Raw genomic sequence first — 27995 nt, 5'->3', positions numbered from 1 at the left:
ATTGTCGAAACATTTTTTTTTTTTCATATGTGTTTGCGCATATGGTTTACAAAATAGGAATTCTATTACTTTTATAAAAGATTTTAATTAAATTAATTTATCTAATATTTTCTTTATTTGCTTCTTTGACTATATTGAAGATATTTACACGGAATGTTTTTTGTAACTTTGTATATCATGACTACAATATTGCTTTCTTTTGAAAAACAAGGTAGTTAAGCCCTTATTTAAATATTTTAAACTTACAATAAATATTTTTATAATATTGTATATATTATAAATATCTATAAAATTATCGAAACAAAAATAACCAAAAGTGCATTGTATTTTTAGTATCATCACAACAATGGTTAACTGAAACTAACCGGCAGGTTTATGCTCAAAATAAAAGCCAGTTAAGTTTAGAATGGAAGTTGGATAAGCAAGGACAAAAAATATTTTATGCTACCTGGAAACTTGTTGATGAAACAAACACTCCCCTTCAAACTTTATTAAGTGTTGATGCAAAAGGAAATATGATTGTTGCAAGCAGTACTAAAACTGTCTGTAATCCTGTAAAATTGTTTGTTGATTATTTGAATATTACTTTTTTGAGTCTTGATCAGTCAATTGATAATCAAATTTTTGTTTCAATTGACTTTAATGGACTCGCTGTACCATTAACTGATCTGGTTTACATAAATTACGTAGGTATAATAATTTTTTATTACATATTTGGACAATTTTATTTTAATTAATCTTAAAAAATGTTTCAGAGTAGAAACTCAAAACAGTTTACACCCTTTCTTAAAAAAATGTATGACAAACTTCCATTAATTAAACACGTCAGGCAACGTCACGTTGTGACGACAGTTATTTTATATAATAGATACTTAAATTATTTTTCAGCTCCTCTAAAATTTACACAAAATTTACCGCCAAATGTAACTTACATAGAGGATAGTAAATCGTCAAAAAACATATCTTTTACAGTAGTTGCAAAAGGAAACCCAAAACCATCTCTTTACTGGAAGTTCAATCAAAAGAATATTACATCTTATGCTGACTTTGTTCTTAGCAGCGAAGAGCTACCGTTTGATGGTGAGTATATGTCAATAAGAAATGTTCTTTTTATAAAGCAAATAAAAGTGGAGAATATTGGAGTAATAAGTGTGCTTTTAAAGTATGGCGATGAAACTCAACAAAGTCCACAAATAGAAGAGTATGTTAAAATTGATGTTTGGTGTAAGTAAAATTTATAAACAATAAATTTTTTATTGATTACTCTGACAGTTTTAATTATTTTAAATAAAAAATAAGCATCAAAAATAAATTCAAACTTTATTTTTATTATTAACAACTGCTTTTAATAAAACCTTTACAATGTTTATGTTACAGTTATAATAATTTTACTGTGAGATCATCTACATATTTGTTTTAATAACTAACATTATTTTAATTGATTTATTCTACATCGTTTTCCTCCGTTTGGCGATGATTTTTGGAAAATAAATTAAGTATTTAAGAAAGAAGCTTTTAGCGCATTCACTATTATTGTGACGTATCTTATAAATATGCTTTACTGTTTTTTTCTCTAATTTGAAAATTATTACTTTTAGCTCCGAAATAAGAGACGTAACCAAATTTTCTAAAATGCAATAAAATGCTAAAATTGCTAAAATGCAAATTGCTAAAATGCAAATTGCTAAAATGCAAAGTCATTTTTCAGATCCTACTAACTTTTACAGAATGTTGATATCTTTTTTTGTTCACAGAAGGTTGATATTTTTTTTTTTTTAATAAGTTATATAGGTGGTCCAATAAGTCCTAGTAGTCTTATCATTGACCACCACGAAATAGCATTTAAGCAGAAAGTTCACCTCTCCTTCCTTATCATTGGTGCATGTATGGCCTTTAACTGGCTTTAACCCATGGAATGAAGTTCTGAAACCAGAACTTTAACCACTATAACACGGCTGGTATAACTTGAGTCTCTTTAGTAGGTCATTCAACTCACATGGTTGTGTTTTTTTTATGAAAGATCACCGGTGAATTGTTTATCCTAAATATTTATTATAATTTTTTTCTTCAAATTCGTTATATTGTGATGGTAATAAAATAGTGATTCAGCTTGCACTGTTCAAACGCTTCTTCTTTATTGAAACTTGTAAATTCTTCAATACTTTCTTTAACATCACTATTACTTGCTTTAAAAAAAATATCTTTTTTACTAACTGTTTTTTTCTTTAAATTTCATTTTTAAACAAAACCGTTATTTTAAATTTACATTAAAAAACACATCATACCTAAGTATGATGTGTTATTTAATGTTATAAAACTCAGACATATTTAAATAGTTCACTTACATGCACAGATTTAAAGTCAGTTTAAAAAGTTAAAAGTTAAGTTCTTTTAAGTTTATATTAAGCTCAAATGCATGGCATTTAGCTTTTTTCTACTCAAACTTACTAAATCCAGTTACTCTAGTACTTATAATTAAAGTTGCACATTTTTATTATAACATTAAAAAAAAAAAGCAAAAAAAAAAAAAAAATTGTAACAATAAACAAATATTACGTGTATTTTAATATTTGTGTTAATTTGTAACGTTTTATCTATTTACTTTTTTATCTTCAAGTTGTTGTAAATTTCTGTAAATATGAAAAATGAATTGGAAACTTATATTTTTGTAACATACTATTACTATTTATGTTATACTTTTTCTTGTGTAGTTTGTCTAATAACTTGTGTTTTTTTGTCTTATGTTGCTTTGTTTAAATTAGAAAAAACTTTCAATACCAAAACAAAATAATGAAGACATTTCTAATTGAAGACATTTATTTGATCCCTCTTTGGAGCAAAGAGGAGTCAAAGATCTCTTATTATGATTTAGTTAATCATAAGTTATAACTTTATTTTATTTATCTAACAAATGGTTATCTAGTCATGCTTAAAAGTTTACATCCATTTCGATGTCTTTCAATTCTAAATATTCTAAAGAAATTCTAAATATTTATCAAACTAATTAACTAACTAAATAACTAATTAAAAGGCTTCTTACCTTACCTTATCTTAAAACCTATTTATTTTCTTACAATCAAAAACAAATTTTGACTTTTTTATGTTGATTTAATTACAGAAGTGTTTGCATGATTATACCTTTACACTCACAAGAATGAGAGGTCACAATACATCAAACGTTTTTAACTATTTTCTCGCACATACTTTTTTCTCCTCTACTCTAGTATTTTTTGAAACGTTTTTTGTTAAAGTTTTTAAAACTATTAGTTATTTTATGAACATTCTTCAATGATAATTACATATTAATTTGTTCTCGATGCACAAAACTGTTACTTAATCATTAAACTCATGGTTGCCTCAGAGTAATGTCTTAAATTCCTTTTTTTTCAATTTTCTGATTTAGTTCAATTACTTTAAATTGTTAAGTATTCTCAAATTGCATGACTCAAATTACAAAAGTATTATCTCCGATGTTCAGTACAAAGTTCAATAACAATTAGACAATATAGTTTATTTTGCACTATAACACAATAAATAAGTTATTTTTTTTTTATATATCAATACGTTATTAAGTAAAATTTATTAGTGAAACTATTCCACTACAAAATAATACAATCTTCTGCAAGAACATAGTAAGGTGTAAGAATAAGTCTCCGCATAAGAATATATATATATATATATATATATATATATATATATATATATATATATATATATATATATATATATATATATATATATATATATATATATATATATATATATATATATATATATATATATATATATATATATATATATATATATATATATATGCTTAGAAACCTGTTTGACACAATGTATTAATCAAATATTTATCAAACATTTAAATAAAATTTATATATTCTAATACTTACTAAATTTTTGATTTTTTTTTAGATCCTCCAAAAGAAGTAGTACTGACATCAAACTTAACAACATTTTTTGTTCTTACAAATTATTTTGTTAATCTTACTTGTTCTGCTGGCGGCAACCCTCCTCCTCGATATACAATTTCAAAAGCCGATACAATTATATTTAATAGTTTAGAAAATTCCGTAGTTACGTATTTAGACCCATACGAAGATTCATTAGCATCATTCCTTTGTATTGCAGAAAATATCGTTGGAAAAAATCAAAGTAATGTTTTAAATATACGTGTATTTAACGGTAAGTTTTTTAACATTATTTATTATGCCCTAGTTAATTTAAAATAATTTTGTCTTTATGTAATGAACTACATAATTTATACAACATTTTTTGAAAACCTAATTTAACAAAAATAAAGTATTATAGTCAAAAGTATTATGTACTTACTTACTTTCTATATGTGATAGCAAGCACATAATACTTCGTTTAGGGGAATGGAGCACATGAACTATCAAATTATTTTACAAGAAACTAGTAATTAGTTTGAAAAAATTGGTAGGGTCCTGGTTTTGCAATCCTGGTTTTGCAACATCTGACAAATAATCTATAGTAAAAACGCAGACGGTCTTCAGCGGTTGTTTAGGGTTGAGGGGCTTCAGCAGTTCATTTTAACTAAAAGACTAATTTTATTAGTAGTTTTTATTTAGCATCATTTATTTAATTCATTTGTATATGTAACAAATATATTTGTTTAGTTTACATATTTGTTGTGAAGTTTAAACCTTCTGATCCTTTTTTATCTTATAATTCAAACACTTTCACTTTCGTTCTTAATTGTTCTTCTTTTTGTCAAGACTACATCTTTTTTGATGTTACTTCTGATCTTGTTGATATTTTTCTAAATTCATCAGACAACCAGTTACTTTTGATCTCGTTAATCTTTCTGATAATTCATCTTCTGATTATTATTATAAAGAAACAGATTAAATCAGTGTTGCATTGGACGGAGACAACAAGGTAAGGGCAAACTCTTGACATATCAAAAATTTAATAAAGTCTGGCATAATTGTCTTCTCTATAAGTTTGATCAAATAGCATTCTAGGAATGATTTTAAGATTAGCAAATCATAGGTAGTCCTTAAAATGCGGAGATTTTTAAAAATTAAGTTCCCGTGGATAGACTTTTTCTTATTTAAAATTGAATTCTGAGTCGAATGGCGACACGCCTAATGTCGCCCAACCAATACCAGCTGAGTTATTAAACAAAAAGTCTAATGAAATTGCAAAAAAGCCGTTTCTACGACAACAACAATGCATTTTTACACCCACGGCGTTTGCTAAATTAATTTAAAATTAAATTTCCTATTAGGAAATTTTTTTTTTCACAGCTACTGCACTAAATCCAATTGAGATATCTATTATAATTAATAGGGCGTAAATTATTGTTGGTTGCTCCCCGCATTTATATCGAAATTAAATTAGGGAGTATCCTATATCTTCTCGGATAGATATTTTCTTATGTAAAATTGAAGTTTGAGTCGAATGGCAGCACGCGGAGTGTCGCCCGACCAGTACCTGATGAGTTATTAAACAAAAACCCGATCAAAATGCAAACAAACCGTTTATAAAACAACAACAATGCATTTTCACACCCGCGGAGTGTGCTAAATTGGTTCGAAATTAAATCAATTCGAAATTAAATTCGAAATAAAATGCAATAAGACTGTTTTTACAAAAATGGCAATACTTTTTACCGCGGAGTATTTAATTCAAAATTAATTTCTAATTGTGCAGAATGTCTGGAAGGTTGTTATACGGAAACCCTAACAAAAATCTATCAAACAATTTAACAAAAATATAAATAAGTTTAATAAAGGTAACAACACTGTTCTTAACTTGTTTTGAGTTTTTACAATAAGATTTAATATTTGCTTATCAAGTACTTTTTTTCGGTCAAACGTAGTTGAGATCTCTCCAAGACTGTAGATATACCTTAAAAACTTTCTTACTTCTGCTATTAGCACATATTCTGTTTGACCATTTATTTCTTTATAAGCCCATAATATAACATAAACACCGCAATCAAAACTATTATTTTGTTGTTCGCAATCTAAACTGTAATAGAATTTAAATTTATTCATGTCTAATTTTGATTGAACAATGGTTGACGCATATTTTAGTTATTTTCATTTAATCTTCAAAGTGCTCTCGTCTGTTATTGTTTAATCGTAGTGAATCAATAGTGCAGGTATAATTGCTGTTTAATGAAATTACTCCTAATATACAATGATTGCCTCTTTCTATATCTGTATTTATATTCACCAAAATAAACGTCTTTGTTAAATATTGTTGGTGCATAAATTTGAGAGTTGTGCAATGTTTCCATTTACTAATATCGATAATTAAAATAACCTAAGTAAAATATTTGATTTTATTTCTCAAATGATTTTAAGAACAGGAAACATAATTGATCAATTACGTTTGATGTGAAGGGTTCATTTTCGTTAAGCGACGGTTCATTTAACTCTTCAGCTGACAGAACAAGTTGTGGCAAATTTTTAAAATCCGCTATAAAATTTGTGGGTTTTTTTTCTTTAAGGCTTTTATTGTTTTTATTATCCATGCTACTCGAATTCTTGGTAAAAACTTCCATGCTTGTATTTTGTTTTTCATAAATGCTTCTTAAATACTTGGTGAAAACTGTTCAACCTAATCGATTTATTGTTTTTAAATTTATCTAAAGTTGCCAACAAAGTAAACTAATTTTCCTCTGTCTTTAACTTTAGTTTGTTTGGTGTCGAATGTTTTGGAGGTAAATGTTTTGATATTTCTAAAGAATCGTCAGCAGCTATAATGCTTAGTTCTCTGTCTTTTGGTCTCAGTTTTTTTCTTCTACCTCTAGTTTCATGGTTATTATTTTTTCTTAATTTGCTGAAGCGGTATGTTGGCTTTGATATATCTGGGGATGCATTTGGTAATGATTTTAGAGATATTATATGATAGCAGTTTTGTCTAGCAGGGCATATACAAGCATATCATATAATTTCTATGATATCATTTAATGGAGTTAATTCTAAATCACTTATTTCTAATAACTTTTTGGTGAGATTTTGGTCAACCATTTTAAAGTTTCCTAGATTTTTTTAGCCACGATTAAATTTTTTAAGAAAATAAGTTTGAAATTTATATAACGACAGGACCATAGAATCTAATTGAAGCTCTTTATATTTTTGATGGCATTCTATTCAAACGTTCTGCAGTATTATTTGTTGGATTTACATCATTGAAAGATGAAAATCTGTGATATATTGGTTTATTGCAATGCATTTTTAATGTCATTTTTCAAATGTTTGTCAAAATATTTAAGAAAAATGGCTGACCGTTTCGGTTTTAATTTTGCATAATCGTGGTCAAAAATGTTACTTTCACATAGTTCCTAAACATTTGCTATGTACACTTTGTAATCATCTTTATAACCTTTTACTGTGCTGATCTTTTTAGGGCTTGAAGAATATGATTTCTGCAAAATATTATGTTTGATGAAATATTTGAGTTTCTCATTATTAAATTTACGATTGATTTTTCGCAATTTGTTAAAATTGGAATGTTCTTTCCGAAATTATCCAGTAACAAAAGATGATATATAAAATTTGACCAAACCATATCGTGTGTTATTTCATATCGTGTGTTATTTCATGCTTTCTCTCGTGTATCACAAACATCACCGGTTCTTTTACAAAACCAGTGTTTCTCATGACTATAGCTGAAGCATAAAAATCCCCTAAATTAAAAGTCGCATCATACAATAACATTTGTTTTAATGACGGATTGGCGCTGCTTCTTTTATCAGTTTATTAGCAAACTCCAAAGCCTTTGGATGAGCCATAATTAACATCAAGTCATGACGAATAGCAAAGTATTGGATAAAATCTTGATTAGCTAGCTCTTGGACTCCGTTAATTTCATCATTTGTAATTCTCCGTTTTTTCACTTCGTTATATTTGATATTTTCAGTTTGCTAAGTGTTGCGTGGTGAAACCGATGCTTCAGCATCAATAAAAGAATAGGGAGTATTTTTTAGGTTATACTCTTTTTTTAATAGAGTTAAAAAATTTTCGTAGAAATTTTGTGATTCAATATCCAAAGCATTTGCCTTCATAAGGTTTTTAGTATTGTTGTTGAACAGATAAACGGTATGTCACAATTGTTGTTTCCGTGAGGAAATAAAACTGTAGCGAAATCGATACATTCGAAATCGATAATGATCGCAAAAATAATCATCATCAAATTCACTTTTCTGAAAATTAAACCTCACACGGGAGAAATTGACATCTATAAACGATGTAAAATTCTCTGTAATTGGCGCTGACTCAATGATATCGCATTTTAAACTGTCAGTTCTTATTTTATCAAATATTTGCATAACAAACTGAAAATATTTTTTAAGTAAATCTATTTGAATACGTTCAAAACTGAATTGGCGCCAAAATTAGGCACACTGATTTTAACCATTTTTTGTTTTGTTACGTTAAGTAAAACAGTGACTTTCCGGGCGAAGTTCCATCATTCGACTCAAAAAAGAATTCCGTTCTACATAAGAAAAAGTCATCACATTTTGGTTACTTTCATTAGGTCCAAAATCTATCTGACCTCTCTTCTGTGATAGCTTTAGGCTTGAATTTACTTGTGAACTTTAATTGAGGGTAAGTTGGTGAATTTTGGGCAGTTTAGTTAACATTTGCCGCAAACACCGTTTCTTTTATTCTTTGTTTTCATTTTGGTATTTTTTATAGATTTGCGCAATTTTGTGCTAGTTGATGATGTAAAATTTAAATTTGTGCACTTTATTTGTGTGTTTAATTTGGCAGATTTATTTAAGATGCGTTATTAGATAATTCATACATTTCTTTGTAAAAAGTTTTCCAAGTGATAACATATCTCACTTGGATTTGAAACCAGTGCTGGAACTTAACTTAAAGTTGGACCCGGGGCTAGTTATGAGTCCCAATGATCCAGCCCGTTATTATGGTTTTTAACTTTAAGGGTTTGAAAAAACTATTTAAGAATATATCAGATGGATAGCATTCGCTGGAAAACTGCATTTGAATCCAACAAAGTTCTATTGTTTTGACAGAACATACTTTATATGCATTGAGAGGCCGTCCATAAAAATATTTATGGCAAAAGTAAAATATTACTTTAAGGTTGAATAGACGTCATTTCCTCGCCATGAAAAGAAGAAATTGTTAGAAATCCACTAGTTAATAGATCTATCTAGAACATAACCATATGGATTTATACAATCTAAATTGTAGGCAGATTTGCGCCAGAAAGTATAAACAGAGGTTTTTGGTATTTTCCAACTAGGTATAAAAATATATAATAATAAAGATAATACATAGCTAAGAACCGTTATTTATATTTTTGTGATAGGGTTTATACCATCAACATTCTGAAAACCTTTTAAACATTCTATTTGAATTTTTTTGTAACTTATTTAGGGTTTTTTAGCCCAATAATTCTCCAGGTCAGTAAACCATTGCTTAATTTGAACACGGTGTTGGCCCAAATTTCCAAACATTCTCCTTGCAAGATCTAAATGCTATTTTTATAAGGTTGTTTTTTTATTCATATAATTATAAATAAAAAAACAATGTTAAGCAGAACAAAAACAAGATGCCAAACAATTATAAGTCAATCAGGTTTAAAAATATTGTGTCATTACTTTATTATACATTCAGAATATTTAATTTAGCCATTATTTATCTGCTGAGCTTGGCAAATTATAAACGAATCTTCTATTAGCTATGATACGGCTTTTTTAATTATTGCAGAGTTGATGCTCTGCTATATAATGCTATTTGTTCTTGTTTAAAAGATTTTTCACTTTGTTAGGTTTTGAAAAATAACATTCTTTTTTTGCTGTTTTAATCAAAAAATTTTTCTCTTGCTTCTTCTTTTTCTTCTAAAGCAGGCTTGCAACCTAAAAGTAAAAAAAAAAAAATTAAACTTTATGCAATTTTAATATTCATCGAAAATTATATTGAACATAATGTTATATTTTTACCATATTTACCATATTTACCATTTATTCCACCCCCAATTGCCTGAGCAGGTATATTTTATACTTGCTTTCTCCATGAAAATCTCAAATTCTCTCGAACATCTCGAACCCAACTACCCAACTATGGCCATAATAGTTGTTTTTTTTGATTTTTTTGGTACTTTTGCTTGTTTTTGGTGTTCATAGTTAATTGAGAGTAACAACTTGATTTAAAAATTAGAAAATGTTTATTATACAATCCATTCAGTCTTTGCAAGATCAAAGTTGATTTCAAACATAATATTGATAGTCTTTGCAAGATCAAAGTTGATTTCAAACATAATATTGATAGTCTTTGCAAGATCAAAGTTGATTTCAAACATAATATTGATAGTCTTTGCAAGATAAAAGTTGATTTCAAACATAATATTGATAATCTTTGCAAGATCAAAGTTGATTTCAAACAAAATATTGATAGTCTTTGCAAGATCAAAGTTGATTTCAAACATAATACTGATAGTCTTTGCAAGATCAAAGTTGATTTCAAACAAAAAATTGTTTAAAAGAATTTCATGAAAATAATCAGCTGTTAGTTTTCACTGTGTTTTTTTCTTTGAAAATTTTTTAAGTAAACTTAACAGTGCTTTTAAATTATTTTAAACCGCAAAAACCATTCAAAAACGTCAATAAAAAAAAAATCTTTAAGAATAAACTTAGACATCACATGGGATACTAAATATTCAATTTTTGCTTCACTCAGTTATACAAATATAGATGAAAAAATCTCTTATAGTATAGAGCTGTGTGAACTATGTGAAAATAATTCTGCGTTGATGAAAAAGCTAGGTATAATTGGATGGAGTGCACTAAAATTGTTTTTAAATGTTTTGAAACACAGTAAGAACTATACGAATTCGCTATTTAAAATCCAGGAAATTTCAAAAAAGAATTCAGCAAAATAAATTAAACTTGTTCCTTCGTCTTCTTAATAATAAATCAACTGCAAACATTATATTTTCACACCCTTTATTTCGACATTCGTTTTTTGGTGATATCCGGGACCTATGCCGTTTTCAAATGTTAAGTTTTCAAAATTTAATTCAAAATAAAAAAAAAGGTAAAAGTAGTACTTTCTAAAATTGAAACTCCCTCCGAAGTTGAACAAATTTGAAGTATGCACTAGAGTGCTGGAGTGCAAAAGAGAAAAGAGAAAATTTAAATAAATTCTGGAAGTTTAAATTCTTAGGTGAAAATCACCAGAAATAACTGTCTTATTTTTCTTATTATCTTGTAAATTACATTGGGTGTTAAATAAATGAAATAATAGTTAAATAAAAATAAAAAATGCACGAAATCTAGTACTTTGAAATTAAATTTTGGAAAGATTGCATGAAATATGCCTTATTAGTTCGTACAGAACTTTTTTATACTAAAAAAAATAATAATTTGTAAATTTTTTTTTTTTTTACATTTTTCAACGTATTTATTATTTTAGATATTTAGACTACCGATGTAGCTTTAACGGTAACTGAATGGAAGAGGATTTTAATAACTAAAGCGTAAAACAATAATAATTTTATTAACATGAGCGATTCTTGTAATTAAATGAGGAGGGAGGGGGGTGGTTAAATCCTTAAAAAGTGCTGAGTACTTTCCGAAAAAAATATGCTCCTCAAAACTAAAAATGACTCGACTGAAATGTGATTCAATGCTGCCCGAAATTCGCCAACTTACCCTAAACAAAGTTAGTAATTTACTGTTAAAAATTAAATTATTGTTTATATTTTAAGTTTAATCAATACCAACTCAGAGAAGTGACCCTAACTAAGTAGGTCAATTTAGCTGCATGTAGTTAGCAAATTACAAGTGTCTAGTATATTTTGTTATGGGGCTATCCTCCTTGAAATTTCAAAAATTTCAACAAAAAAAAATTATTTTTAACTACTTCCATATGTGTAGGATCATAAAAACTGTTTTAAAAGTTGCACATTAATCCATAACTTTTTAAAATTTTCCATTTGAATAAAATAGTTCCAAGTGACATCTCTATCAATGCCATAGCAACGCATTTGGTTAAGTGTAAATTTTACTCCGGAGTAAAACGTCCTTGTTTGTCTAGGACAATTTACTCCGGAGCAAACTGTCCTACGTTGGAGTAAACTGTCCTACTTTTTTGCGGATTATTTACTTCGGACCACTCAAGCAATGTGTTTTAGCGTTTGTTTAAACGATGGTTTGAGAACTCGCGCATTATTCTGCGGCAAAAAGAAGACCTTAACACTTTATATAGTATACACTAAGCATAATATTAATATAATTAACATAGTAATATTATGCATCATGTAACTCATACAAATAAACCTGAAGCATTTTAGTTCACAAGGTTATTTTTTACCGGTTTATAAGTTTAAAAAAATTTAAGAAGTACCTAAGTAACTTTTGCCACATATATTACTGATATATATTTTAAATGTGTTTTAAACAGAAATCTTTTTTTTTGACCTTGTACAAAACATAAAATTGAAAATGAAAACTTGAAATTTTCAGGGTGTACTCTTCTACAATTACATGAGGGACTGTAGCAGAATCGTAGTAAACTCATGATAATATTTTAAGTTTTAAACAATTATCTTAAATAAAAAATGGATTTTCTATTTTTGCTTTAACTGCTTAGATCTGCCATTATGATAGAAAAATTTTTATCAAAAATTTCCAGGCCAGTAAAAACGTTCTGAAACCTTGTAGTGCTTGCTCTTCTAAGGTGATAAGTAAGATGTTTACTATGACAAAAACAAATAATTTACTTTCTCTGCTCTTTGCAAAAAATAATCTCAACCCATAAACCCTTCTTTGTCATATTTTTTAATTTATTACCTTCCATTCTAAACCTGGAAAACATATATTCTCTTTTCATTGAGAGTACAACTAATGGGATAGACCCCTTTAGTTAAGTAAATATTAACATTGAGAAAGTCTTGTTCTTCTTTTTCATCATTCACTTAATCCATTTTATTTAAGAAACTAAAGTAAGTTTTTTTAAAAATTGCATCTACCAAACTGGTTGACTTTGTCAACCAAATTGTATATTTTGACAAAAACCTAATAATGTAGGTCATTTACGAAAAGTTTAAGTAAATACCAGCTAATATTAATGATACAAATAACAATGATAAAAATAACCAGCTGAAACAATTACAAGAATGATAAGATAATTTTATAATTTAAAAAGAATCAGTATTTTTTTTTAAACAACAATAATAATAAGCTAAAGCAGTTGGTAACTGCTTTAGTTTGTCACTATTCTATTAAATAAACTGTTCAATTAATGACACACAACTGCATAAACAACGATGATATGTTTGTTTGATTAGATAAGGTATAATTTGTGGGGTTTAAGAAATAGTTCAACAAACATTATAGTAGAGTAAATAAATGTAAATAAATGTACAATAAATGTAATTAAATAATCGTACAAAACAGCAATAAGATATTATCTAACTACAGTTAAATCATATTTTGCAATGTTACCTGAAAATAAAACTAATCCTACCTTTATTGAGTTGAGTTCAATTTTTCTTTAACTGTTGGTGAATGATTAATAAAGTAAACTTAAATTCATGGAAGTTTACTAAATTAAAATCATATTTCAACAGTAGGCAAACTAAAATAAAATAATGGCAAAGTTAAAATCAATAAAATAAAGGAATAAAAAAGAATCATATTTTTAAATATAATTATTTAATAATAAAAACAAATCAAAAACTTTAAGTCTTTGAAACCTTATAACAAAAAACTTCTTCAAACTCCAAGCATAAATAAAATAAATAAATAAATCCAAATAAACAAATAAAGCTCCAGCATAAATAAAATTATAGACAAAATAAGTATAAATATAAAGAAGAAGAACAATAACGCTTTAAACTAATACTTGATTTTAAATCTGATATGAAACTTTATGACACTCACAACTGAAAATGTAACTCACACACATACATATAGATACAAAAATAAAAAAAAAGAATAACATCATAATACTATTATGATATGACTCGTGTCTTTATCAAAATACAATAATACTACAATTAGTATTATTAGTAGTAATTATATATTAAAATTTTATATAATCAAAATTATTAATAGATATTTTATTATAGAATTTATAGAAATGGCGCTGTAAATTTTTAGAGTTGAAACTGAAATTACATTGAATTTCAGTTTATAACAGCCAAAAAAGTTAACAAGGATTAAAAACAATACATAAGATCTGAGATTTGAGGTTAAAATTTAAAGTATTTATAAATGTTGTTTTTAAATTGATTTACGTTTGGAGACTATGATTTCTTGTGTTAATACATTCCAGTCATTTACAATTCTATTAGTGAAAAAATTTTGTCTGATTGTATTATTGACTTCTTATGCATTTTTAATTTTGACCTCTTGCTTGACAAATAGTATTAAAATATTCAATTACGTCAAGCAAATTTAGTTTGTCAATTTGTTTTACTAATTTGAACATTTGGATTAATTCACCTTGCCTTATAAAATATATAAATTTTGTAAACTATATATATATATATATATATATATATATATATATATATATATATATATATATATATATATATATATATATATATATATATATATATATATAAAATATATATGTAAAAAAAACTTAGTATATGAAATATAGAATGATTATATATTTCATATACTAAGTTTTATTTTATTCTGATTCACTCCCAACAAGGCTGTAAGCAGCCAGTATTAATTTAGGAGTTACTGGAAAAAAATAGAACTATAGAGCAAGGAGACGGTGGACTTAAAAAAGTTAAAGTTTGTCTGAGTCAGGAAGATGGGAGAGAGTTACAAAGGGTTGAAGTGCAGGGAAAAAAACGACATATTTGCCTAATTATTAAATACTAGTATGTTTTATTTTAATGCAGTATATCACTGGTGAAAAGAGCTATCATCTCTAGTTCCATCTAAAACTAATTAAATTAGTTATTACAGTATTATTATTATTGTAGTAAATATTATTATTAAATAATAATAATAATAATAACTAAATTCAGGAACTAATAATAATAACACTCCTATGAATAAAAACTATGATGACAGTATTTCTAAAAGTAACTTTAATTATACAAAATAAAACTCTTTTTCTCTAAAAACTCTCTACGTTCTTAATCCGTCTTACTTCAAAGCATCTGAAATCTTTTTTAAGCTATTTTGTCTTATGAAATTTCATATTCAATGCAGACAATCTACTCCGGAGTAAAATGTCCTATTGGACAGTTTTCTTCGACGGACAGTTTTTTCCGTGACAGTACAATCACATCATGAGACTCGATATATCAATCAGGTACAACAATTAGTGTTATCTTATCAGTTTAGTTTTATTAGTAAAAATGGGAAAAGATTATTGAGTAAAGCAACATACTCAAACTCACTTTTAAAGAAAAAGATTTATGAAGATTGTTAACAAATCTGAGAATATTGTTTCTGATAGTGTAAATATTGAGTTGCCAACACTAAATTTAAATGCTGCTATAAAATAAATAATAAATTTAGCAGTCTGCTAACAGCACTTATGTTTCGAAACCAAATATTGAAAACTCACTTAATTTGTCAGCTTCATCTTGTATAGTCGAAGACTTAAAAGATGCACTTATTTTGAAATGTTGTATATCTGGTCATCATATCAGTTGCTTTTTAGTTTTTGCTTTTAGTTCCTTTCTGTGTCCAGAATGTGGTAGTCTCACTCTTATTCGGTGAAAAATGTTATAAACAACATATTTTAATCTTCCTTGTTAAATCTTAAGTGTCTGAAAAAAGATAGCAACTATATTCATCAATTCTACACCTCTATCAACAATTATATCAAAAAGGGATTTGATATTATTAAGCAAATAATTTATTTCATGCAATTATTGGCCAATGGATGAGCAGGCATAAAAATTTTTTTGTAGAATTTAAGCCTATAATCAAAAACAATTTTGAAAAACTGCTAAAAGTAATTGCAACAGCTGTTAAAACCATCTCAGTGCAAACAACGATAAGTGCTGAAAATAAATTGCAAATAACATCTTTGGCACAAACTGATACTTGTGTATTCTGCGATGGTATATGGCACAAACGAAGATATTCATTGCTGAACAGAATTTTTTCTGTTATCTCTATTGTTGTGGCAAAGTGTTAGATGTTGAAGTCATGTCCAGATATTGTAAATTTTGTAGTGTTACTCAAGGCTTCCAAAAGACTAATCCAACTGCTTATGCACAATGGAAAAATTTCCATGTTTTTATTTTTCTTTACCAAGGTTCTGCTGTAGATATGGAGCTAGAAGGAGCAAAAAGTGTTTTTCAACGTTCTATTGAAGCGTATGTATTTTTAACGAATGTTAAAAATACATACGCTGATATAGAAATCAAAAAGCTGAAATGCATTGGAAATTACCAAAAGAGAGCTGGGTTGCAGCTGCGGAATTAAAAAAAAGGAGAAAAAGGCTTTGGTGGTACAGGTGAATTCACAGGAGTATTAGCATTGCTGTTTCCACTGGTTTCAAACTCAAATTTCCAGGTGGAAATTTGAGTTTGAAACCAGTTTGAAAATTTGAATACTTTTTTTTTTTACCAATTTTATGAATAAAACTTTTCTGTATTTAAAGTTTTTATTTTAATCATGCTTTTCTCAGAATAGCAATTTGTGTACGCTGGCATATATTTGGAGAACAGTATGATATTTTTCCATAAAATTTTCATAAAGAGTTTACCATTTTATACTCATATGATATTAACCAAATAGATTTTATTTTATTTATAAAAAAGTTTTTTGTCAATAAATAGATAAAAGATTTCACTCTGAACTTTGTTCATCCAGTTGTGGTGGCGACAAAAAGTTATAGCCCTGCCTCATGACAATATTTTATTTCAATATTAAATGGTGTAAATGTATCCATTTTATTGCATTTTGACTGGCATGAAGTTAAAATACAATAAAACGATTACCTTAAATACCCCTAAAATTTTGGTAATTTTAGGGGTATTTAGGGTAACCATGGCAATATAATGGATTTTCAAAAATTAATGCATTATTCCTAATTTACTATAAGCATATTACCATTAATCAATTTACCCACCTCTGATTTTAAGATATAAAAACAGAGGGGTACCTCCTTAAATTTTTTCTAATAAAATAATAAGATCTCAAAAATAACATTTTACAGAACCTTCTCTAATGAATTTTATTTTAAGTACCGTTAATATAGCTTTGTGGCTGTATTCAACTTTTTTTGCTATTGTTTGATTTAGTATTTAAATATTAAATCAAAGAACAGCACATTTTTTTTATATTTAAATATACTTTCATTTTATTAATTATTTCATTTTATTATATTATTTTTTTTGTTTTTTTATTATATTATTGATTATTTCATTTTATTAAAGTATTAAAACATACTTTCATTATATTATAGGTTCGGACTATATTCGTCAAGATTATGACACAGGAGGTAATATATTTAAATTTAATAAATGTTTATTAGTTAAATTAACCATGAGTGAGATCTCGTCTCGTTTCTCGTGAGAAATGGGACTTCTCGTGAAAAACGAGAAATAGAAAATTCTCGCAAGAAGTAGAACGAGACTTAAATATTATATTATTTTCCAAATGAAAAATTATTATAATTCACAAAATGCTTAATAATTTGTTTTTTTAATAAATTAATATTTTGACTCCGTGATTTTAATAAATCTAATTAAAGATTTAATTTGTTTTTGACAAAAACAAATTAAAATTTTAAATAGATCTTTAATTAGATTTTTTAATTAGATTTAAAAAAAAATCTAATTTAAAAATTTTAATTAGATTTTAAATATTTTTAATTAAATTTTAAATACATAAACTTTTTGTATAAAATGGTGCACTTTCGACTTAATTTCATTAGTTTACCAGTGGAATTCAACTTGACATATATTGTTCATATTGAAAAGAAATATTCTTGCCTCATTTCAACGATCAAAAATGTCACCAAGAAAAAACAAAATCTGGAGATATTTTCAAAAAACAAGTGGCGGTGCTGAATGCAAGGCGTGCAAAAAGTCTTTGAAAACAAAAGATGGAAACACAAGCGGACTTCATCGTCACCTCAAAAAAAAACACTGCTAAGATTACGTTGAGTATTCTGAAAAAATTGACGACTCTCTTCTTCCTCCTCCTAAGAAGAAACAACGAACCATGGTGGAAATGCTTGAAACAAAGTCCAAATATGACAAAGACAATTCCATTCAAAAACAGTTTGACTCTGCAATGCTGGATTACTTTTGCACTGATCTGGCATCCTTTTCAGCAGTCGAAGGAAGAGGTTTCAAGAAATTGTTTGACATTGCAAATCCTAAACTGAGCCTTCATCACAGAACAACATATTCAAGAAAGCTTTTAATTCGGTCAAGAGAAGTTCAAGCTGGAATGAAGAGCATAATAACAGAGATTATGTTAAATCTAAAAAGTGCTGCATTTACTTCTGACCTTTGGACTTCTAGAGCTCAGGACAGCTACATCTCTTAAACTTTTTATGCTATTGACGAAAATTGGAGACTACATCACTGGACACTCCATGTCCAACAGTTCCCAGGCAGACACACAGGTATCTTAATTGAAGGAAAGCTGGATTCTTTCTTAGAGGAACTAAATTTGCCTGCTGATTTGCCAATGTACTGTGTGAACGATTAGGTAAGAAACATGAAACTTGCAGTCAAATTGTCAATGTGTCTTGACCAATACTTGTGCAACAATCATATTTAGCAATGTGCAGTTCGAGACTCATTTTGAATTACTGCTGGAATGGATGATGCATTACAAACATGCAAAGATTTGGCTTCTTTAACTCACCAGTTAACAGTTGCAGCTGAGTTGCTTGAATCAGAATCAGACGCTCAAGAAATCAATTTAAACAGTAACGCCAATCTGTTGACACAAGATGGAGTAGTGAACTGGATTGCATGGCTTCTGTCCTATATCTAAAGAGTTCATTTATCAGCTTATTTGCAAATGAAGATATTTTTTCTTCAAAGACCATCAGTGCATCACAGTGGAAATCAATCGAGAGAGAAGTAGAAATTTTGGCACCACTTAAAGAAGCTACAGAAACGTGGTCGGCTGAGTCTATTCCATCAATCAACACTGTCGCCGATTCTCTTTATTTAATTCATGACAAAATTGATCAATTTATTGAGACGGATGGAAAAAATGGCTACGGTGTCTTGTATGCAAAAAACCTGAAAAGCTGCATTGAGAAAAGATTTCATCTTTGTCACACTGGAAACTTATTGAGTGCTGCAGCAAACTACTTAAATCCTGCTTTAAAGGGACATCACTTGAAGCTCTTCAAAAAATTTCAAACAACAAAAGAATGGATAGCCTCACAGGTTAAGGATAATGTTGAGTGTCAACATGTTGCCAGAGTCTTTTCAGCAGATTTGTCCCCTAATTCAAAACTGAAGAGCAAGTTAAACGTCAGACTTGAAACACAAGAGCCAACATCTGAACTGAATCCTATTTTGAGCGAAATGTGCCAGTATGAATATCTCCCTGATGCCAAAAAAGACTTTCCGATTCTTGATTGGTGGAAATTGCATTCAAATACATTGCCAGAACTCTCTTCATTAGCCAGACAAGTTTTAGCTATTCCAGCAAGTTCAACTAAATCAGAGAGAGTTTTTAGCTCAGGTGGAAATGTCGTCCGATCATCCAGACACACCCAGAAAAAGTACACCCAGAAAAAGTAAAACAAATCATCTTAATCAGAGAAAACATTGTCTTGTTGGAAAAGTTTGACAAAAATATTCTGAATTAATATTTGAAAAATTTGTTTACATTTGACAAATGTCATTTGTGTCTATTTGTCAAAACCATGTTTACATTTTAATAAATTTGTTTTCAAAAATTGTTAAATTTCTCGTCTGGTCTCATTCTCGGTCTCACGAGAAGTACTAACTTCTCGTCTCGCTTTGAAAAAACCTAGTCTCGCTCATGGTTAAGTTAAATCAATACAATCTAATTCTCGTTAAATATCTTTGGGATCATCCATAAATTACGCAATGCTCAATGTACTCAAAAAACAGAAGTGTATTTTGAAATAATTTTACAAAATTATTTCAAAAAACAGACATTTAGCTGACATTTTAGCTTTGCAAACTTCTTTTAGTAAACATTTTATTACATAAATATAAATGCATTTTATGTAATTAAGAATATATCATGTGAATATTTTAACTGAAATTATTTATTTAAAAGCTTTCTTTGATAATAACTTGTTTGTAATATAACTTAGACGTCAAAAATAATAATTTTGTAAAAATGTAATATGTGATATATTAAAATGAATATTGTAAATTAAAAAGAATTTTCTACCTGTTGTAGGTCGTATCATAGATCATTTATAGATTGAACTAGAGATAGGCAACCATTACTCCATACACTGCCACCATTACTCCCTGCATTTAGATTTCGCTAATCTCTTTAAGATTTAAACTTCTCTTTTTTGACGGAAATCAAATCATTTTTTGTCTCACAACTAAGTTTTGATATTTTTCAGTATTTCTACTTTTTGTTTTATAAGTAGGGTTCTAATCACATTATTTAAAAACTTTTTGTCATATACTTATACAGGCGTTATACAAGGGTGATTGAATATATAGAATATTTTCTAACAAAATAGTAAATTATAATAACCACAATACTTAACATAAAATTTTTTTAAAATTTAATTGGATAGATAAGACAGCTATCATTTCGATGTATAGTCTATAAATTTATTTCCATGTGACGCAAATGTTTCCTATTGTTTGGCAATTGTTATTTATAAAGATTGCTAGCGCATATTTTGGCTTTTAAACAATGAGTTTTTTTAATGAATTTTTTTTTTAATGTTAATGGAACCTCTCGCTTATGAGGAGAGCGTTCAACCACTACTCCATTACCGCATTTAAACATTCATCTATTCATATGTCCTTCGTATACCTAAAGGCATGCTTCCACTTACAGAAAGTTTTTTGCGGAACTAAACAGGAAAAATAAGTATAACAAAATTTTTATCTTAATTTTTTTTTTACCTGATTGAAAGATTATCTATTCTGTTCAACAGTGGGTCAGATCTTTTACTGGAAAAATTTCATATATAATTTAATATTAGGGCTATTTTCACTAAAATTTCATATATAATTTAGTATTAGGGCTATTTTCACTATTTTCAAAATTAGCATAAGCACTTATAGTAATTTTAGGCAGATCATATTAGTATGCAATAATGTAATGTCTGCGCTTCTTACGAAGGTGTTATTTTTTTGTTTTGTTGCTATGAATACCTAATTTTGCTTTACAACAACCTATTTTTGGAATTTTATATATTTAATTTACATGTTTTCCAACATAGTCCTATTAGTTATGTAAGTTTTTGAATTATGTCATTTCCATGTATCAATACTTTGTGCACATACTGAGCCATGTAATACCATGGATAAAGGAGCACATATAGTCTAACAGTGTCAAAAATAATAACCCTTGAAATTTAAGCAGTTTATTCCATATCCTGAAGATAGTGTTACTAAAATAATGTAAAATTTGAATATAAGGTTTTGAACTTCTTGAAGTATTTCCATCATTGAACCACCATTAAGGAAATCAAAAACAACCTCCATTTTGTTCATAAAATCAGTCTGAAACTTCTGTTTAGTCACAAATACCTTTTCTTTGTGTTCTTGAGATCTTGCTTGCCAATTTTTTTTCCCTTTTTTATTCAATGAGCAAAATCTCAAAAAATCGAATCCATGCATGAAGACTGGAAAGACCATATTTGAATTCTCTGTGAGTATAAATTTGTATTAAGGATATAAAGACTGTTCATATTTTTTAGAGAGACATCACAAAATGAACAACATTGCAATGAGTTTTTTTTTAGATAATATTGTTTGAACCTTCCCATCAACCATTGTAAATTTAACTATACAATTTACTTTAATAGAAGATCCGCAAACGTCTAACAAAATCATACACTATCATAGGGTATGAATAATATTTTTTGATTTCTCCAAATAGGTGCCTTTTTATTGCTGTTGTTAAACCTAGTCAAATCCAATGGGACTAGGCAAAAAATAACTAACAATTTTACATGTTTTAAATCTCTGTTCATGTCAGCTTCTGATAAAATTTATTTATAAATGCTTTAGCATTAAAGTACCTTATATGTGAGTCATTGTTTTTATTGCTTTGCCTTTCAATATCAAGTGCCTCAGCACAAGTTTCTGAATTGCACAGATTCTTTGCAAACTATGAATCATTAAATCAGAGATGCAGAGTCCCAAAAGGACTCCGGCTTTATATCTCTACTTTTTCCAAGTCTGTAGTGTCCAGAAGCTCTAAACATGTTTGTTGACTTATTATCTGCTATAATAAAAAAATTCATGAAATTTAATGACTTGAAACTTATTGTTTTTAAGCCCGGAGTCCTGGAGTCCTGGAGTCCGCCATTATACCTAAAGACTCCGGGCTTAAAAAACAATTGTTCCAATAACCTAAAAATTTTAATTTTTTTCCTATTAGTAGTACATAAACTTAATTATATTTTCAGAGCTCCTGGATACCAAAAACTAGAATAAAGTGATCTTTTTGTGACTTTCAAATCCGGAGTCCTTTTTGGGACTCCGCATCCCTGCATTAAATCATTCAAAAGAACTGAAGCTGAAGAGCTCTATTCTGTTATATTTGCAGGATAATAATTCAACTTTGCATTCCTGACATCATTTTAAGTTGGTTAAATGTTATATTTTTCAAGACTCCACTTCTAATCAATTTATTGGAAGCTTTTGTCAAAAATTAAACAAAAATATTACTGTCATAAGAAGTGTAAACCTCATTTTAATACACATGCACATTATAGTGTACATAGTGCAAATAAAAACTGTTAAAATAATGTTAATGTAAAATTAGGTTGTTGTTATGCAAAATTAATTACCATAGCAACCAAATTGAAGTATATAAAATCAGAACAAGGATTTAAGGGGACGAGGAATCAATGGAAACACAATTAAAGCATCACATAGCTCAAATAAATATTAGACATAAAATTATGTCAATCATTAGTTATTGTGCAGCAGAAAAATATTTTTTTAAAGATTATTTTTAAATCTGTGATCTTCAAAGTAAAGTTATATTATGCAATGACTAATTTATGCAATAAAGTGTGTTTTCTTATCTATAAATACTCTAAAATAAAATGTTTTGATGTTTTGATAACCCAGATATAATTGAAATATCACAATGTTGATCTCACCGTAATTACTTATATAAAATTATAATTTTTTTTTGCAAATTTTAATATTCAAATACTCATAGTTCATGTTACTAAGGGATTTAATATAAATGAAGTATCAAATAATTTATCTTTAAATATATAGAAACTAAATTTAAGTTTTAGAGTTTAGACAACTAAAACTTTTCCCATTTTGTTCACCAACTTTGTTCATTTTGTCCATCTTTTTTACCCTTTGTCCACCTTTCCCATTTTGTCCCATTTTGTCCACTGTGCGTGTGGAACTCCTAATGTTTTGTGGCAGGTAGATGTTGCTGACACCATCACAAAGAATACAGAGGTATTTTTGCATAAAAGATTGTTGATAGGTGATGGTATTTGCAGTGTTCGGAGCAAATGAGAATCTGTTTGAGCTTCTGCTGTTGGTATAAGCTAATTTAGTGGTTATTGAATGGTATGAGTTAGCAAGGATCTTTTTAAGGATATTAATGAAGGTCTTGTCTAGAAACTCTTCAATGGCAAAACTAATATTGAGGCTATTCTAATTGGTTACATTAATTTCAATAATGTTTAGAGTATTTTTATGGAAATGCTGCATCTCTTTTTTTTGCAGCAGAACTGCACGAAGTAAGAATAGGAGCACTATATATCAAGTGACTAATAGCGTAACATATATAAACTTAGAAGGTTGAGCTGAATATGTCCGATTTGCGTAAGGCATTTGAGTCAATATGGTACTGATTTTATATTGTTGCACACTTTTGTCTATTGTTCATCCCAATCAAGATTCTGATTGAGTATAATTCCAAGGTATTTGTGGCTGTTGACTTTTTCTAGCTCAGTATTGTTAAGTACGAGAGAAGGTATAACTTGAATTTCGGAGCACCTAGGATTAATTCTAATAACTTTATATTTAGAGCTATTATATTTAGAGCTAGTTTCATTTGATTGACAACAGACCATATTTAGAGCTATTTTAGACAACAGACTATATTTAGAGCTAGTTTCATTTGATTGACTACAGACCATAGTGTGATGCCATCTACAATGGATTAAGGTAATTTGGCAGGAACTTTATCGTAGATTATATAAGTTATGATGTTGTCAGCATATTTTTGGAGACTAGTTTCAGGTGGTAGATGGGCTTTAATTTCAGAAATAAAGAGAATGAGCAAAATTGGACCAAGAATACTACCTTGAAGGACTTCGGCTTTAATACACTTCCAGTCAATGGTGAGATCATTTGTTTTAAATCTTTGGCATTAATTTGTCATGACTGACAAGATTAAATGCTTTTGCAAAGTCAAAGAATGTTGCAAAAATTGATTTGTTATTATCTTTAACATTGCTCCAGTCCTCTATAATTTGTAATGGCAATCCGACGGTAGTCATTAGATGAGAGGAGGTTAGATATTTTAGGAATTGGTATTATGTTTGCTGATTTCCACTGGTCAGGTAGGTAACTGTTTTCTATGAGGCGGTTAAATAGGATACAGAGTGATGGAGCAATTTTAAAACGAGCAGATTTGAATAGAAGTGGAGAAAGATCATCTGGTCTTGATGATCCTGTTTTTAGTTTGTTGAGTTGGTTGAGAATGTTTAGTGTAAAAATGGGGTTAATAGGTGGGTTTACTTTTTGGTTGATAAAGAACGAGAGGTTAGGTTGTTTCTTACCAATCCAAACACTTTGAAAATGATTGTTTAATTGGTTTGCTAACGTCTCAGAGATGGGGGTGGTGATTAGTCCTTTAGCTGCTAGCCTAATTTCTAGCCAGAAGTCTGTTTTTCCAGAAGAGTCTCACCTGTTATAGATTTGTTTTCTTTTGGTAATTAGTTTACTGACTATATTGGCAAGTTCTTTCCACTCGTTGTAGTGCCCATAGAAAAAAAGTTGACGCTCTTTTATAAGGCTTTGAATAAATGGTGTCATCTAATGCTTGGGGTTAACAAGCGTTATTGCTCTAAGAGGTTAGCAGATGTCTTAAGCAGAGAGTACAAAATAATAAAAATGTTTCAAGCAGTTTGTACTTTATTTGGTGAACCAACTAAGGTTTTAACATCATATCAGTGCTTGGTGTCAGCAGTTCTACCTGACTGGTAAGTAAACTTGCGAAGAACTGGGTGTGTGGATTTATAAATATTTATAAGAGACTAACTAACTACAACTAAGTGTTCTGAATTACCAAAGCTAGGAAGGGTAATAGACACATAGCATTTACGAGCATAACTTAAGATGATGTCAAGAATAGCTGATTTTTGGGTAGGATGTGCATTAAGGTGAATGAGTTGGTGAGAAAGACGAATAAAATCAGTAGGGCAGCCATTTAGATTCTCTGCAAGAATTATTAGTGGTTTGTTGCCCAATGTACAGCGAGTTATGGCTGGCTCAATAAGTTGTGTAAGTTGATAAGATGCATCGTGCTGCTTACTTTGAGACCATACTGGAATATAGACACATATTACTTGACAGAAGGAATATCCACGGGGTAGGTATATTAGGTATACATGAAAAATTGTTAATTCAATTTCTTGTCAAGACACTAAGTTAGACGCATGGTTGGTCATTAATTTTATTTGTTCTATTTTATCTGAGGATTTTTTGTTTGTGAATTAATAGTACTGCCATCTATGCGATCCTGATGCTCAAAGTTTATGTAAATGTAGTTATTATTGATTTATGAAAGAATAGTTTGCTTACCACTAAGTTTTAGCCAAGTTTCAGTTAGGCAGGCAATGTCAATGTTAGAATTTGTAAGAAAGTGATTAAAAATCTTGATTTTGTTACAGAGTGAGCGCATATTAGTTGTGCAGATCGTTGGTAAGCAAGTGGTGTTGATACTATAGCAAATGGTTGGCATGGAGCAAGGAGTAAGGGCACCGTGAATCTTGAAGATTGCTCCATCTCGGATGCTACATATTTGTTTGGTCAACAATAAATTAATTCGGTTTCTTTATTAGTTAAATTAAATTTAGTTTAGTAATTTAATAAAATTAAATATTAGTTAGAATCATTTTTTACCTAAACTTTGTATTTTAAAAAGAAAAAACTTTAGCAAACTGATACTAAACTGATATCTTATGTTTATTGAATTAGTTTATTTTAAAAAAAAGTTGAAAAGAGTAAACATAAATCTTTTTAAGAGTAAACGTAAGAGTATGTATCTTTTAAGAGTATGTAAATCTTTTTAAGAGTAAACATAAATCTTTTCAAGATTATGATATAGAGAAACTATTTTTTTTGTAGAACAAAACCTTAAAAACTATTTTTAAAATCTAGTTTTTTTGGCACTATATTGTAAAAAATAATTGTAAAAATAAAAAGCAAAATTCATGTTTTCAATTATGTGGTGAAAAGTTGCTGATTAAAAGTTAAGGACAAAATTTAGATTTTATCAAAAAATTTAAATATTTTGAAGTCAAAATTATGTAAAAGTTACAACTCTATCCGTTTTTTTTTATTTTTGTTTTATTTTTATTATACCGTACAGTACCTTACACAAACCCGAGAGTTGGGTGGGTGCAAGGTACAGTACCGGTTGCATCTAAGAGGATGATTGTAAGTTTTTCAGATACAACTTCTAGACACTTAATTAACGTACAGTGTATGTATTCTATGCTTTTGTGTAGTTTATGTAAACTTGTTGATATTTTTTATTTTAGGAAATGAGTGGTGGATCTATTATTTAGTTATTGTAGCTGTGACTTTAGTTGTGTTTATTGGTTTTGTTGGAACCATATTTGTCGTAAGAAGGTTTGTAAAAATATTTTATAAATTTAAAAATATATGTGCGAACATTTGTAAATTAAATCACAAGTCTCTCTTCGAAAGATTCACATTTATTCATTCATTCACATACACGCGCTTAATGTTCTTCCAATGTTTTCTTAGCATTATCCGCGCTAAAAAGTCTCATCAAAATGTCGAACTTGAAACACCATGGTCAATTCGTTGATGATTTGCTTTTTTTTCAGAAAAATGCGCAGTATGAATATAATGCAACAAACTTCTCAATTGCGTTTCAGAAGCAACAGAAGTAATTACGAACGTGCAGCAATGCGAAATAACAGACCTAATCACGGATATGATTTGAATCAAAGGGGAGCTCCAGATGGACAACGCGATACAAATGTATATTCAACAGGATCAATTATAAAAAGTTCAAAAACAGCACCAATATCAACTATTGATAATGAATACAATTTTGGCGGAGTAGTTAGAAAAAACTCCGTTCAGCCGTTACCGCTTAAAGATTTAAATAATCCTAACGTTACAGACGAACTTAGCGATAAATCTTTGGTATCGAGCTATCAAAATAACGGTTTTCATTATTAATTTAAAAAAAATATTACGATGACGAATATAATTGAATCATCTATACAATAGGCTAAAACTATTGTTGTACATTTTAATGGCAACGTCTGTAAGTGTAAACGATATCATCCGTAATTATAAATATGACTTTATTTATGATAAAAACTGTAAACGAAAATACTCTTTTCAAAATAAACGTTACTGGAAGTAAATGCTTCCATACTGTTCAATAAAACGCATTATTAATATATCATAAATAAAAGACTGTTGCGGTTATCAGTGAAAAATCAATTGAGTGTATCCATCGTAACATACTTTACAGAAATATAGCGTACATATATGAATCCTGGCCCACTAACTTGTGAGCCATGATACAAACAGATTACTTACTGAAGTAATACATTATTATATAAATATATATTTTTTTATTTTTAGTTACGTGT

The 27995-nt window shown here is 28.4% G+C and overlaps 1 protein-coding gene across 2 annotated transcripts; it reads left to right on the top strand.

Annotated features, from left to right (window-relative positions):
* LOC100208827 (uncharacterized) lies at window positions 1-27986 on the top strand. Of its 2 annotated transcripts, none has more exons than XM_065789037.1 (7): window positions 1-211; window positions 334-690; window positions 889-1224; window positions 3919-4188; window positions 17409-17444; window positions 26901-26991; window positions 27213-27986. In XM_065789037.1, exons 1-7 carry the CDS (start codon window positions 154-156, stop codon window positions 27571-27573), a joined length of 1509 nt encoding a protein of 502 aa, XP_065645109.1. In that variant the 5' UTR covers window positions 1-153; the 3' UTR covers window positions 27574-27986. The 2 variants fall into 2 exon arrangements, with proteins under 2 accessions (XP_065645109.1, XP_065645110.1); XM_065789038.1 differs by having other exon boundaries at window positions 27130-27415.
* The last annotated feature ends 9 nt before the right edge of the window (window positions 27987-27995 follow it).

The sequence above is a fragment of the Hydra vulgaris genome, chromosome 01, assembly GCF_038396675.1.
Source record: "Hydra vulgaris chromosome 01, alternate assembly HydraT2T_AEP".
In the NCBI taxonomy this organism is placed as follows: domain Eukaryota; kingdom Metazoa; phylum Cnidaria; class Hydrozoa; order Anthoathecata; family Hydridae; genus Hydra; species Hydra vulgaris.
Note: the sequence above shows the minus strand (reverse complement) of the source record. Positions and strands in the feature narration are given on the sequence as shown.

Excerpts from the sequence above, each read along its gene's own strand:
- LOC100208827 (XM_065789037.1), top strand. The coding sequence starts at position 154 with ATGTTTTTTGTAACTTTGTATATCATGACTACAATATTGCTTTCTTTT. Across the intron at positions 4,189-17,408 it reads AAATATACGTGTATTTAACG|GTTCGGACTATATTCGTCAA; the intron begins GTAAGTTTTTTA and ends ATTATATTATAG. Across the intron at positions 17,445-26,900 it reads TCAAGATTATGACACAGGAG|GAAATGAGTGGTGGATCTAT; the intron begins GTAATATATTTA and ends TTTTTATTTTAG.